This window comes from Xiphophorus maculatus, chromosome 19 (assembly GCF_002775205.1).
Source record: "Xiphophorus maculatus strain JP 163 A chromosome 19, X_maculatus-5.0-male, whole genome shotgun sequence".
In the NCBI taxonomy this organism is placed as follows: domain Eukaryota; kingdom Metazoa; phylum Chordata; class Actinopteri; order Cyprinodontiformes; family Poeciliidae; genus Xiphophorus; species Xiphophorus maculatus.
The window spans coordinates 10,139,549-10,153,942 of record NC_036461.1 but is presented as its reverse complement, the minus strand read 5'-3'; the positions used below and the strand labels follow the sequence as shown (position 1 = coordinate 10,153,942).

Sequence of the window (14,394 nt, the reverse complement as noted above, 5' to 3'; positions counted from 1 at the left end):
CGCATTACCTTGCAGGCTGTGCTTGCTCTTTAGTCAGTATGTCAGCAGCTATTTGGCATCTGCGATCAAAGCACCCATCTACCTTGGTGGCCATTCCCAGGATTCTGAATCTGTGAATGAATGTGTCTCTTTTTGAGTGCGATTATGTTTCTGTGGGGTCCACGTTAGCCTTTCAGCTCCCTGCAACTCTTTCCCCTCCTAATCCCATTTAGCCCAATCAAACATCTGGGAGCGCTCTGTGCCAGAATGCTTAGTCCCCAGGCACTAGTCTTATTTCATAAGTCATCATCCTGTCTCAATGCAACGATCAAAACTGCATCAGGACTAAAGACAACTACAAGAAACGTATATAGTCTTGCTACTTCTAATATCCAGCCTTGCATCCGGGAGCTATGGCTGAAGACAGGCCTAATATAGTTGCAAAGAAAGGAAGAAAGTATGAGAAGGATCCTGTGGGGGCAGAAATAAGAGCAGGAAGTCTTTGTTTTATCCTTCCTAAGCAGCTGTTTGTGTCTTGCCTTAGAGGTCTGAAATCCTCTGAGAGCCTGTGTGTCTCACAGTGCAGATTTGTCCTCTCACACTCCTGATTGTAGTTACCATGAAGCAAAACACAAACCAAGTTATAATGATCACTTGATGACATCCTCTGAGTTTTTTGGTGTTCAAATCCAAACTAGGAGAAAAACAAACCCTGGAAAATGGATTAGGCGTGTTTTGAAGAATTGCCTCTAGAATTACCAGTTTATATAAAGTTCTTTGCACTAGCCTTTTTTTGTACCTTATGAACTTTTTCATATGTTGTAAGATGAACAATCACAAACTTCAAAGTATTTTACTTGGATTCGAGGTGACAGACTAACACAAATTTGACTCATTGTGTTTCTTTTGGCGAAAACAAGTTATGTATCCATTTATTTTCACTTCAAAGTTATGCACTAATTTCTGATTGTCATAAGAACATCCAATAAATTATATTGAAACTTGTGGCAGTAATGTGATTAAAAAAACTTTTAGATTTGTGAATACTTATGCAGAAAGCATCCAGAAAGTTGAATCAGAGACTGAAGATGTGTAATTTATCCTTCTTAGTTAAAAATGTCAACATTGTGAACACAGACTATGAATGGCTTTTTTCCAGACATTACATTAGAAATTCTGCTGAGCCAGCAGTCTATTAATAAGCTCCCCCCTCACTCCCTCTCCCCCCTCCCCAGTGTCTCCCCAAAAACCTCTATCCCCTCTGGAACCCAAAGACTTGCTTTGCATTCCACATGCCATCTTTAAACAAAGCCTTGCTATAAGGTTGCCAGACTCTCTCTCAGTATTTGTACAGAGAGGCGCTGGCTGGCCACTCACAGTGTTGTTTCTATCACTCTTATTGCTGTTTCAGCATGAATTGAGTCTTCAGTTTGCTGAGCCTGAGATTTGCATCCACTTTATGCGGTGCATTATAGATTTTGGAGTCTGTTTAATTTCGGCAGATGAAGATTAATGGTGTCATTATTTGGGTTTAAGTTTGAAATAGCATAAGATTCAAAATAAAAAAATTATAGCTACAGAGAAAAATAAAGAGGAAAGCTGAGTGAATGGTAAAGAGGTGGATACAGTTTATTCTTTTATCTGTGATTTGATAAAATCAAGCTGTATCCCATCCATGTTTATTGGGCAGATAATAGAATCCAACTGTCCTGTTTCCAGCTTCTGCATTTCATTCTGCTTCTCACTCTGCATGAAATCTATACTTATAACTTTCCATTCAAGTAAAATTGTATATTATCAGGTTGGCCATCGGAAGCCCCCTTCTTCCACCATCTTTTTCTGTAACGTCAACAACAATGTTTTAAAATCTACCCTAACTCTTACCAGTCCACTGCTCACTAAGACTTTTATATACCAACTGGAGATTCTGGGGCAATACAGATGGCAACAGGCAGAATTGAAAGCATCTGAATTGGCTTTGAAGTGCCCCTTTCAGAGTCTTTAGAACTGGTATGATATTCAAACCACAAGCAACTCACATGTTGAACTTTTATTTGACATTCTCCAAAGAAACCAGTATAAAGAAAGAAAAACTGGTCCAGATGTTGATTATTCGTGACTTTAGAATACTTATTTCAATGTGTCAGAAGGCCATGTTTCTTCACAGATCTTGAAGAAATCCAGTCTTTGAAACAATTATGTGGGACATCATAGCTTATTTGCCATTGTAGTAACAGACTTTTGATCACATGTGCTTCAATGTGTGTCTCACCCTGCAGGAGGAACAAACATGGCTGTGAAATGTGTCGTTGTGTGAAATGTCCTCCCTTCACCTGCGACAAGTACTGTAGCAATGGCTATCGACAGAACAGGAAGGGCTGCAACATCTGCATGTGCAAAGGTATTAAAGTAACCTTTCAGTACCGAATCTAATCTCAGCACTGATAAAAACCGAACATCTCCAAATTTTAGCTCACCAGAAGTTATAACAGAAATGCAAAATAATCTAATTTGGAGTCATCATATATTTAGTTTTCTGGGTTCTACTGCATCTAGATTGTTTTCAACTGATGATTTATTTAAATAAGATAAATTACTGAGTCTTTTAAAGGCAAATGTAGATGTAGGGATATTTGATTAGTAGTCTCTGCTAAAACCATCTCATTTACCTTAAGATCAACATGAATAGGAAATAAGTGAAGTGCTACATTGATGTTGGATTGCATTTCCTGCCATGTGTTTATTTTTCCAATTTAGGCATATTACAAATATTTAATCTCCTGGTTTTCTTGGATAGTGGGAGCAGCTGTTCCTTTCTACAAACACAAACAAAAACTCAACAACATCTTCTGTAAATAATCCTCTGTTTACCTGAGTTAAAAATTCTGAATGAGCTTCTGTTTTAGATTTGGGAGACGTAAATGAAAGAGAAAACATTTTTGGAAGCCTGTTTAAATGTATTGATGTTTTTCAGATCTAAAATCTAAATGAATAGTCCTGTAAGCATCTGCCTAAGTTGAACAATTCACAGATTGTTTCAGACTTTAAAAGCTGTGTTGTGACAACTTGGCAATTTCTTGCTCTTAACAAGGTCTTTGGGTGCATTTGAACAATCTTATACTCAAGGCAGTGTCTAACTGAGTGAAATGACTTAGAAGCAACTATGTGGCTGTCAGTAAGAACAGTTTTTTCTCTAAGTGAAAAGAAAATGAACTGCTTGGATGTTTTTCTCTTTCAAGATCAAAAAGGTCATACTTTCTATATATCATGACTGTGTATATTTGTGTTTCTAGAAGTTGACCAAGTTCCAAGCACAACCATCCCAGTCATTATGCCCAGTTTCTGCCTCACTTCCAATGGTCGCAGATATGAGGAGGGTGACAGCTGGCACGACGGCTGCCGTGACTGCTACTGCCTCTCTGGACGGGAGATGTGTGTGCTCATATCATGCCCCATGCCCAGCTGCTCTCATCCTGTTGTCAAGTCTGACCAATGCTGTCCTACATGTGAAGGTAAGGCTTCACTGTGAGAAACATTCCCATGTCTCTGCTTTATGAAAATGTCTTGTTGCAATAAATACAACATAAGATTAGATATTGAGCTTGCACTGGCAGCAAAGTCAATGTAAGTTTTTAGTTGTCCAAAATCAAATCAAGTCAACTATGTTTCCATCAAGCAAGTTGCACCAATATATCTATTCTTTTGTTGCTACACAGCAAGAAAATAATAGATAGGAGCAGTTAAAAAGAAAAAAAGGAAGATAGGGTTAGAAAACATGAATAAAATAATTAATTAGCTTCAAAAGAAGCAAAGTAAAGCAAATAGAAATAGTTAAAATATCAAGAGTAGAGTTTATGACCAATTAGCCAAATTAGGTCTTGACATCACTAAGCAACATCTGCTGACTATTGGAACAGCCAACGGCAGAGTTGGCACTAGTGTCCATCTTCATTGTAAATAATCATCCACTTCTGTGCAAATAACCATCCCAATGTGGCCACAGTTCAAAGATACTTAAAACAAATGAAGTAATAAACTTCTATGTCTCTTTTAAGATCAGAGTTGCAGTATTAGCTGCTTGTAGCCTCATTTAAAAAAATTATAAACAATCACTACTGAAGCCAGAAACATACATTTGGTTTGGAACACAGATACACACATAACATGTGTCTTTTTATTCCGATAACAGTCTTACAAGAGACACTGTGATAAGAGAGGAACTGTTTGATGAAAGTCTTTCCTTTCCAACAACATAGCACAATTTGCTTGGTGTGGTCACACTAACAGCAGTTGTACCTAAACACTTTCCTCATCTGGTAATAACATATCATAATTCAACTCTTAGATTTTAAACTTCATGGCCTCTCAATTCGGCACAGTCACACTCTCTATGTGTTTTTTTGGAACTGGAAGGCTCGCTGATCCACACCCACACTTTTATATCCACAACTCTCCCACTTGTAAGGGATATTTATGGAGGGGTGACTCAGCTGGCTGTTCAAATATTTAGAAATGAAAGACTGTCTTCTACTTTCTGCTAAGCACCCTTTTTAGTCAGGGGACAACAGTCTAACTCTTTGCAGATGTGCTCTGCTCTGTGAGACACTAAAGATGTTTTGAGCTAAGTGTGTGAAAAAACAGACTTCTGTACCATGCCAGAGGCTTCTTTTTATTAGACGGTGATCTGCACTTATCGCCTCTGACCTTCATTGTGTCAAGATATTGCTAAAATATAACTGATTGATCATGATTAAATCAAGCTGTAATTTACTCTTTATGTCAGATTTGATGATTACTGATGTTTGTGAATATAAATGATGTTAATGAATATAAATACATATATTCATATTCATAATTATGAATACAGTTGTCAATGATTAGAAATCAGGCAAAATTCCTCAAAACTCCTTTTTATTTAAGAAAAGTAAGCAAATATATCTTCATCATTAGTCAAATTAATTAACAAAACTATTACATCAATAGGATTACACAACATATTTTTTCCTCCCTAATTTTTTTAACTAGAGTGAGAGCTTAAAAATATAAACAATCATTCTAACACAATTCACTCAGGAGATTCACAAAGCAGTGGATTCATCAGAGGTTGTTATGGCTAACTCCGGTCAGCTTCACATATTTCCTCAAGCTTGTTGTTTTCTTCCATCATCAGCACATATTTGTCAAATTATTTACATTGACAGCGAAGAAAGATATGATGTCTTCTGTGCATATGTGCAAATTGAGTCTTTTTATACCCTGCAGTTAATATTAGTTGTGTGTTTACTACTATCTCCCGAGGTGCATCAGGGACGTATTGGTCCTTGATGCACCTCGGGAATGGGGACTTGATAAATTTCAACTCCCCATTCCAAGTCAGGACCTTTCAGAGGATTTTTAGCTGAAACATAGAAGTGTAGATATCAGAACAAATGAGTATCTGAAAGAGGCTTGAAGTAGTCCAGCCAAGCTATTTTCAAGGTAGTTGGGGGAGACAGTTAAAAGTTTGTTAAAGGTCAGACATAAGGTGTTTGTGGTAAATACAGAAAACAAGAGAAACAAATTGTTTCTTTTCTCCATTAGATGAGTCCGGCAGTGGCCAGCCTGATGGGATGGACATGGTGGTGTGCAGAGCACCTGGAGGGGAATTTTATGTGGAAGGGGAAACCTGGAACCTGGATGAGTGCACGCGCTGCACCTGCAGGAAGGGACGCGTCCTGTGCGACACGGAAGTTTGTCCCCCAGCGCTTTGCCAGACACCCATCAGAAACAAGGACACCTGTTGCCATATGTGCCCAGGTAATAAAAAAAGGGAAAGGAGGGGTTCCCTTCAGGAAAACAACAAGGTTGAACAGCTTTAGGAAGAGCCATGTGAAGCAGGTCAGGGTTGTTTAAAGCTGCTGTTGATGTGCTATCAGCATGTGGTTTTGTAGGGTCTTGCATGTTGCTCTTTGTGGCCAGTTTTATGTCAAGCACAGAGGCCCATAAAGAAACCAGCAAAGACCAGTTGCATTTACGTAGAGCTCCTCCAGGCAAGAACTAGAACATGTGGACTGCTTTCACCCAGCGGCCCACATCAGAGACTCGTCTAACTGTCTGATTGCTGATGGGACAAGACTGTAATCTTTCTGCATCTGTACCACTCCAGTGCTGAGGCAAACGTAATACCACATGCACATTTTATTTACAACTGAAGCCAAACATTTCAGAATGTCTCACACATTTATAAACTTACAAACATTTCCCATGCACTCCCAAGAATGAGGCCCACAAATCATCTATGCATGACTGCATCTGAAAGCTGCTCCTCGAGAATGCCGGCCTGCCTTATCCCTGCATCTACACCCACAAAAATGGACTGTCAGAGGCCTCGCTTTGATAAATGTATGGGCCTGGTCACCAGGAATGTGAGAATAATACACATCTCACTGATAAGCCTTGTAATGGATGTATACAGTGGCGTCTGTACATACTGACTGAGTCCCCCTCAGTATGGTCATTAAAAGGCCATAGATCTCAGCCCTGCAGTCTTGTCCAAAATGGAGATAAGATTTTGGGCTTAAGTGACAGCTGCCAAAGAGAGTCACCTGGAAAGCTGTTGTTATGGCTCTGTAACCCTTGCGGATTGAAATGTTAAACATCACAGGTCACTTAGAAGATGAGCTATCAATTAGGCAATGTATCAATTAGGCAATGCATGGCATTCCCCATTACACATATGTCTGGCTTTACTTAAGTGATGTAAGTGGCTCTAATGTGACAGGCTTCTGCAGTGTTTCATTATTAACTAGATTTACATGTGTCCACCGGCAGAAGAGACAGAGAGCAACTTGCTGCCAGTGAACAGCAGCCAACAGGAGTTCTGCATAACCGCCGAAGGAGACATGCTGCAAGCCGGGGACTCCTGGAAGGCCAACGCCTGCACAAGCTGCACGTGCAACAATGGCACTATTCAGTGTTTCTCCCAACACTGTCCGGCAGCCAGCTGCAGGGTACCAGTTTTACTCAAGGGCCAGTGCTGCCCACATTGTCTCGGTACGTTTTTGGGTGGGTGTCGAGAAAAATATTGATGGGAGAAAGCTGCCTTTTGTGCTGGGAAGTTATCTTTAGTTGAAACAGTATTTTGTTTAGTTGGCACATTTGAAATTATGCACAGTGCCTTGAAAATGTTGTCATGGATGTTGAACATTTTCACATTTTGTCCTTGCAAACAAGAATGGATTTTTTAGGGGGATTTTATTCGAGACCAATACAAAATAGCACACAACACTGAGGTGGATTTTACAAATAAGAGTGGTGTGCATATATCCCCCTCTTACACCGATTCTCCTTATAAAATCTAGTGGTACCAGATTACTTTCCAAAATGCCAAATTAGAATATAGAAATAAAATGCACCATATATAATGTAAGCTCAGTATAAATACAACTGTTGTGACAGTTGTAAACAGCTTTAAAGTAAGGCTTGCATATAAAATAATATCCCAAGCTCTGAACATATCAGTCTGTTGTTCAAAAACAGAAAGAGAACAGCCCAGATCCCCCATGATAACTAAGAAGAAGCTACAGAGAGTCACAGCCCAGGTGGTAGAATTGGTCAACAGGTAATTATTAGTCATTTGGTCCACAAATCAGACCCTTATAAAAAAAAGTGGCAAGAAAAAAGCCAGTGTTTAATAAAAGCAATGAGAAATGTTTTTTATACAGTATATGTTATACAAGGCACATAGGGGACACAACAGACATCTGAAAGGAGGTGCTCTGGTCAGATGGTACAGAAATTGGTAGAAATCAAACACTGCACACCAACCTCAAAGCAAAAAATGGTGGTGGGGGCTTCATGCTGTGTCAGTAATATTCTTAAGTAGGGACAAAGAAGGTGTTCGGAGTTAACGAAAAAAGGGATTGCGCTAAATTAAAAGCAATACTGGAAGAAAACCTGTTGGAGCTACAATGTAGTGGTTAAGATCAAGGGTCATATTCATGTGTAAGATGTACTCACAAATGCATTCCTCGCTTTTTATGTTTTTATTTATATAAAACATTGAAAACCGTGTACTAACTTAAGACACTTCACAGCCATCCACTTCTACATTCCAGTCTGTCATAAAATTCCCCAAAAAATACATTGATGCTTATAACAAAACACTGTTTTTCACTTTTGCAAAGGACTGTATCACTTCCCTCTACTTTTGAATGATGGTGTTAGTAATATTGGTTGTAATGTTATGAGTCATGGGGCTACTTGTCTAAAAAGAAGAGAACAAGATTCTGTGACCATTTGTTAGGTCCAGCCGCTTAAACACTAAACAGGCAAACAGGATCACATAGAAAACATTCCATGTGCCAGACCCACACAGTCCACTCAGAACGAAAACATTCCTTGAGCATCCGCACATTCACACGTGCTTCCTGTCCCCTGGCTGCATTGGCCCATAACACTTTCGCCTGCTGGCATCACAGGAAGGCAAAGTCCCATGTCAGCTTTTCCTATAGAGGAAAAACTAAGCATACCCTCCTATTGTTCACCCCGACGTGTAGCTGTTTTGTTATTTAGCCGATGGAAAACAGAGCTTTTAACATAATGTGCGCACAAAGCGTCCCAGTGGAAGTTCGGATGACAGATCCAATAAACACATCTTATCAGTTGAAACACCAGTGAGTGTAAACACTAACTCACTGCAGAACTCTGAAAATATTGGCATCTTGCTTCTGTCTGAACAGAATCAACAACATCAGCATCAGTGACTGTGTCCACCAGTAAACAAAAGGAAGTGGTCACCACCACATGGCAGAGTGGATCATGGATTACAACTGTGACCATCCCACTTGTCACCGCTGATACAGGTAGCTGTCTGTTCTTCATCGTCCTCCAGTACTGATCCTGTCCTGTTAGCTATATGGCAACTTTACCAAACTCTTCCTGCCAGTTCCTAAGAGTGTTTATGCTAATGTGGTCTGTTGGGAATGGCTTAATAAATGAGTGAAATGTATATAAAAACAAGAGTGATAAATGGATCTTGAGCTAAACATGATCCTTCCTGAGGGAGACAGGAGTCATTTTTCATTTTGAATGACTGGACCTACTTCTCTGCCCAAGAGTATATCATTAGTACAAGATGTTTTCAATTTAGGATCAGTAAATGTTGATGTTACAGTGCAGAGTAAGTTTTCCATGGGATGAATACATCGGTTCCCAAGGAGTTTAAGTATTTTCCAGGTCTGGATAAATATGGAAAAAATAAGAGTATTTAAAAATATTTGTATTTCCGACATGTTGTTCTTATATAGATCCACTTTTCAATCAGATAATCTCTGCAAATGTCTGTCCTTCCATTCATCTATGCATATGTCAGTCAGTCCCTTTATTTATCTGTCCACCAGTGCATATATTTACAACCTAAGGTTGGTAATATTTTCTGTATATTTATAGAGAGCTTCTGTTTTTATACTTTAAGAAAGGGAAAAATTGACAGGGGCCCCCAGAAAGTGGAGAATTTAGGTATTTAGAAATGTGTAGAAATCCAGCTCCATAAACGTCCTATGTCTTTTCTGTGTCACATAGACCAGCCACATTTGGGTGAGAACTACCCCAGCCATACGGAGATGGCTCTTGTTTACCAATCAGCTGCATGGATCCTTGCAGGACTCCTTTTGGCCATCATTATCTTTCTCATTGTGGCATTACTCATCAACAAGAAAAAGAAGTGGGTGCAGATGTCCTGCTACAGTGCACCAAAGAAGGTGAGCGATTATCCCCAAATTAATAGCCTGGTGACATGAGATGATTTTTGTTTTGACTCGCTCTAACCAGTGAACAGTTTTTTAGAAACACAGCTTGATTGCAGCTACATTTAATATGTAGCGTCAATCAGGTCACGCTAACAAAAAGGCTCTTCAGTGTGGAAGGTGCTACTGAGGAAAGGAGGTGGGAAAATTACTTTGGCTCATTTAGGTTGCGATAGAACAAAAGAGAGCACAACCTAGCAGATAACAGGAAGGCTGAAAAGAGTACAACAAAGTTCCCATTTATCAATTTGAGCTTTTTAGCTGTTGGTTTTGGAATATGCTGTTTTTGGAAATGTTGGCACTCATTTGGAAATCTCAAAGTTAAAGTAGGGGTTCACTTTTTATAGAAAATTACATCGTCTGTGTTGTCTTTTATTATAGTTTTATTAAAGTTCTTAGAGAGAAATTGGAATCATACACAATCCAGTATGTACAGGTTGGAAATAGGACACAAAATCCTGATTGCTCCATCTTTAAGCAAAATATCTAACAAAGAAATGTTACTGTTGAGCTTAATTTCTGACTTTTCCTAGGAAGCATTTTCCCTGATTTTTCCATTCCTGGCCCAGTCAGTACTAAAACTGTCACAGCTTAAGAATAAATGGTGTTTCCCTTTGCTCTTTGCTTTCAGATAGCAAAAGGTCGTGCCACCCATAAACCTTTAAATGAGCCTATAATGTCAAAATATCAAGTTATCTCTTTTTCTACAACAAGCAAGCACCAGTGAATATAAATCATGATGCTGTCACTGCAGGTCTACCAAATAATGGCCTTAATGTGTTGTTTTCCCTTCTTCTCCCCCACAGACGGTCATCCTGAAGAAACATGTGAACAAAAATTCAGTCATCTACATGGAGACCTCCAAGGAGAATAAGTTTCAGAATATGAAGAGCGACTGCGGCATCATCCACTTCTCTCCAGAGATAAGCTCGCCTCCCTGCACGGAGAAGATGACCATTCCCAGGGCCAAACTGAGCATGGGCAGTGACTGGACGCCACGCTAAAAAGAAATTTATAACAGCAACGGAAGCAAAAGAAATTCCCATACTGCTCAGTTTATCCCACTTTTTCTTTTGTGTGAGAGATAAACTCAGCAAGAGGCATATGACCAATGCTGTTTTTTTATCATTCGCCGATTATCTTCGTAGTTTGGACGTTCGATTGAGCGACAAACTTATAGGGCAATGGACTAGTGGATGTATTAAGAATACAGCCAGTCTGGGTTGCAAGGAGGATCTAGAGAGACTCATCTGCCAGAATCAAACTCTTGTACTGTAAAACACTTGCTTCTTACTGTTTCATTTGAAACTGGAACTTTGCAGATGAAGAAGGAAGATAAAAAGCTTTAGGACAGGGGTTTGGGCTGTGGCATAAAGGGAACATTAAGAATGCTAACCCCCCCCACAAAATGCAGCAGTGCATCGTGGATGTAACCATCGTTAGCAGGCCAGATTCAAACCCCTGCATTAGAATGTGTGGTTTTCATTTTAGTTATTGTATATTTTTACAGGATTTGTATCATATGTGGTCTTGTTTCTGTTTTGTTTCTTACTTTAGAGCCATTTTAAAGTTATGTTTATGCTATTTGGAACATTCCCACACACTTTACAAATAACAGTTTTGTCTAACTTCAAATGAGTGGAGCCATTCCTTTTTCAAAGAAAACCAGTTAAAGCAGCTGCAGTGACTTGCTTAAGTATTCATATCCCTTGAACACATTTTGTCACATTACAATCTGAAAATGTATGCATTTTACTAATACTTTCTGTGATTGACCAACACAAAATATAAGGAATCTGAAGGGAAAGGAAATGTGATTTTCAGAATTTTTTACAAATAAAAGTCTGAAAGGTTTTGTAGAAAGACGTCTTCCTGTAGTTACAGCTGCAAGTCTTTTGGAGCATCACCAGATAAAGACAAAAAATGTTGCCAATTGTATTTTGCAAAGAAGCTCTTACGCTATCAAATTGCATGGAGAGCCAATTCGATTCTCATCCTATTTCTGCTACCACTACTTCTCACCATAGGAATCTATCATACATAAAATTTATTGGCCAAAAGATTACATTTCGGTCTCACCTGACCAGAGCAACATTTTTCCATGTGCTTGCTGCATGACTCCACAAATCTCATAAATCTCTCTCATATTTATGACATTTGTGGAGTTCACAACTAAAAACTGTCCTGCCAAAACAATTATCCACATTTGTGACTCACTGAACCTATTTATTTTGTAGACAAGGTTAAATATACAAGTACACCACACCTTTCAGAATTTTATTCGTAAATAAAATGAAAATGATGTTTCCTTTTGCTTCCACAGTTGTTTTCTTTTTCTTGTTGGTCTAACACATACAGTCCAGAAGAAACATTGAAATTTATGGCTTCAGTTTGACTCAATGTGAAAAAATTCAAGGGTATTAACTTTTCTGCAGACACTGGAGGTGAACTGAGTCTAAAACGTATCTTCCAGTCATCTTTTTTCAGCCAGAACTCTGTAACTCATTTGAAAGCTATTAGAAGTGAACCAGGCTGATGGATGTTCCTTCAAGTTGTTTCAGGTTATGACCAGACAAGTTAAAAAAATATATGGATCGGCAAGGAATGTCCATAACAATTCTTTCACTTATTTGCAGCAGAGCTGCTGTTTATACATGTCAGCAATTGCTTGGGATTATTATTTATAGAGCCTTAATTCTACAACCTTAGTATTTTGTTACACACATTACTTTGCTTTTAATATTTAGCCAGTGTCAAGAAAAAAGTAGTATACACAAGGATAAAGAGTTTTGGATCATCCACTGTTTATATTCGGAGGAATAATGTGAAGTGTTGTCATTATAGGAGTTGAGAATGTGTAGGTGTTGATATGTAAAATTTCTGTGTTTTAAAGACACATCACTTTCCTCAGAGCCAGCAAGGAAAAACAAAAATATCATTGTTCAAAATTCCTGAAGGAATAAAAGCCCCAATCAGGGACTATTTAGGTACACAGAGACGTTGAACCACTAGAGGTGAAGGTTCTGGACCTGCTTGGTCCGCACAAAGGACAGATTCCGAGAAGCATTGCAAAACAGTCTAGTTTTTGGATCAGAGTTGTCTCTTCTTTGCCAATATCCCAATTCTGAAACAGTTCCAATGCCAAAATAGGTCAGAAACCAATTTATTCTGAAGTGTTTGCAGTACATGTGTCTGTTTGAATCATAAGCTTTAAAACAAAGAAGCGGACCGTAAAAGCTTACACGTAAAACCTCTGTCCTATGTGTAAAAACGTAAATTCGTAGACGTAAGAGAATCTTATTTATTTTTTCACATAGCTTTATTTATTAATACTAAAGTATAGTTTGAGATTTTTTTCTTTATTGAAAATAGCTTTAAGTAGCTAAATATAATGTACATTGTAGACTGTTTATCATTTCTCTTTGCTATATTCTCTACCTTATTTATTTCAGTGCTGCAAATCTTGTAAATATGTTTCTAGATTAGAAACTGTAACATTTATGCTTTTTATTTTAAAAATAAATGTGTGAACCGGAGAGGCTTGTGCTGATAAACTTGGATTTCAAAAACATCAGTGATGTCATTCAAGATGGTGTTGGTTAGAGGTTTTGCTTCACTTGCATACCCACACACATCTGGTCCTAGACTTGTGCTACAAATGGGAATTCTTCTACTTTTAGTTCCCTTAGATCTGATTGCTTTTCAGTTGCAAATTGATTCAACAGAGATGGTGTTGTGGAGTGAGGGTGTTTGAGTATGAATGAAGAGGTAGAAGACCTCTTCTGTGGGCTGGTAAAATACTGAATGAAATGACTCAAGGCCTGGACGTTTGGCTTAACCGCAACTGGTGCTTTGACTTGCCCTGCTAAGATCACCTATAAACTTTAAGGTAAAGAAGCTTCTGGGAGTAAAAAATTAACCATCTCAGTGTCTTCAAGTCAACTTATTTACCAAATATACCGTATATATAATTGGATGCAATCTACATGCCCACTGGTTAACAGGAAAACCTGTTAACCAGAATGGTTTTTCCTAACAAGAAAATCCATCAAGATTTTTCTAGTTAGCAACCTTATAGGTTGTTTGGCATTATGAGTGTTTCTTCAAATCCCAGGACATTTAAATAAAAATGTGATTTTTTTTTTGTCAGTAAACTGAAAATGACTCATCATTTACACAGTTTTTTGAGTTAATTAGCTGATTAGGGTGTGACATTGTGAGCTTCTAATAATCTCTTTGTTCACAGTATTCTAATTTTACGAGACACTCAATGTTGGGTTTTCATTATCTCTAAGCAACAAGCATAAAAATAACAAGAGGACAACAAGGAATATATCACTCTGTGTGCTGATTATATGTAATACAGAAGTTTCACTTTCTGAGATAACTAGCAAGAAATATTGCACTTTTATGCAATGTTCCATATTTTTAGATGCACCTGTAGTTCAAGACTTTTTACACATCTTTACTAGGGATGTTGCTAGTTTTTTTTTCATAAAGAATTGAATGGATTGATGGATGGATGAGTTTAATTACGTTCCATATTTTTAGATGTATCTGTAGTTCAAGACTTTTTACACATCTTTACTAGGAATGTTGCTAGTTTTTTTTTCATAAAGAATTGAATGGA

At 38.2% G+C, this 14,394-nt stretch overlaps 1 protein-coding gene across 3 annotated transcripts in view; it reads left to right on the top strand.

The window, feature by feature from the left end:
* Window positions 1-13,872, top strand: part of LOC102234535 (cysteine-rich motor neuron 1 protein) — a 42,165-nt gene extending 28,293 nt beyond the window's left edge. For all 3 annotated transcript variants that reach the window (XM_023352951.1, XM_014471453.2, XM_023352952.1), the window contains 7 exons: window positions 2,259-2,380; window positions 3,273-3,491; window positions 5,560-5,775; window positions 6,790-7,011; window positions 8,700-8,822; window positions 9,541-9,719; window positions 10,571-13,872. In XM_023352951.1, the coding sequence (XP_023208719.1) occupies window positions 2,259-2,380; window positions 3,273-3,491; window positions 5,560-5,775; window positions 6,790-7,011; window positions 8,700-8,822; window positions 9,541-9,719; window positions 10,571-10,768 (1,279 nt within the window). In that variant the 3' untranslated portion in view covers window positions 10,769-13,872. The remainder of the gene's footprint in view (window positions 1-2,258; window positions 2,381-3,272; window positions 3,492-5,559; window positions 5,776-6,789; window positions 7,012-8,699; window positions 8,823-9,540; window positions 9,720-10,570) is intronic.
* Window positions 13,873-14,394: the final 522 nt, after the last annotated feature.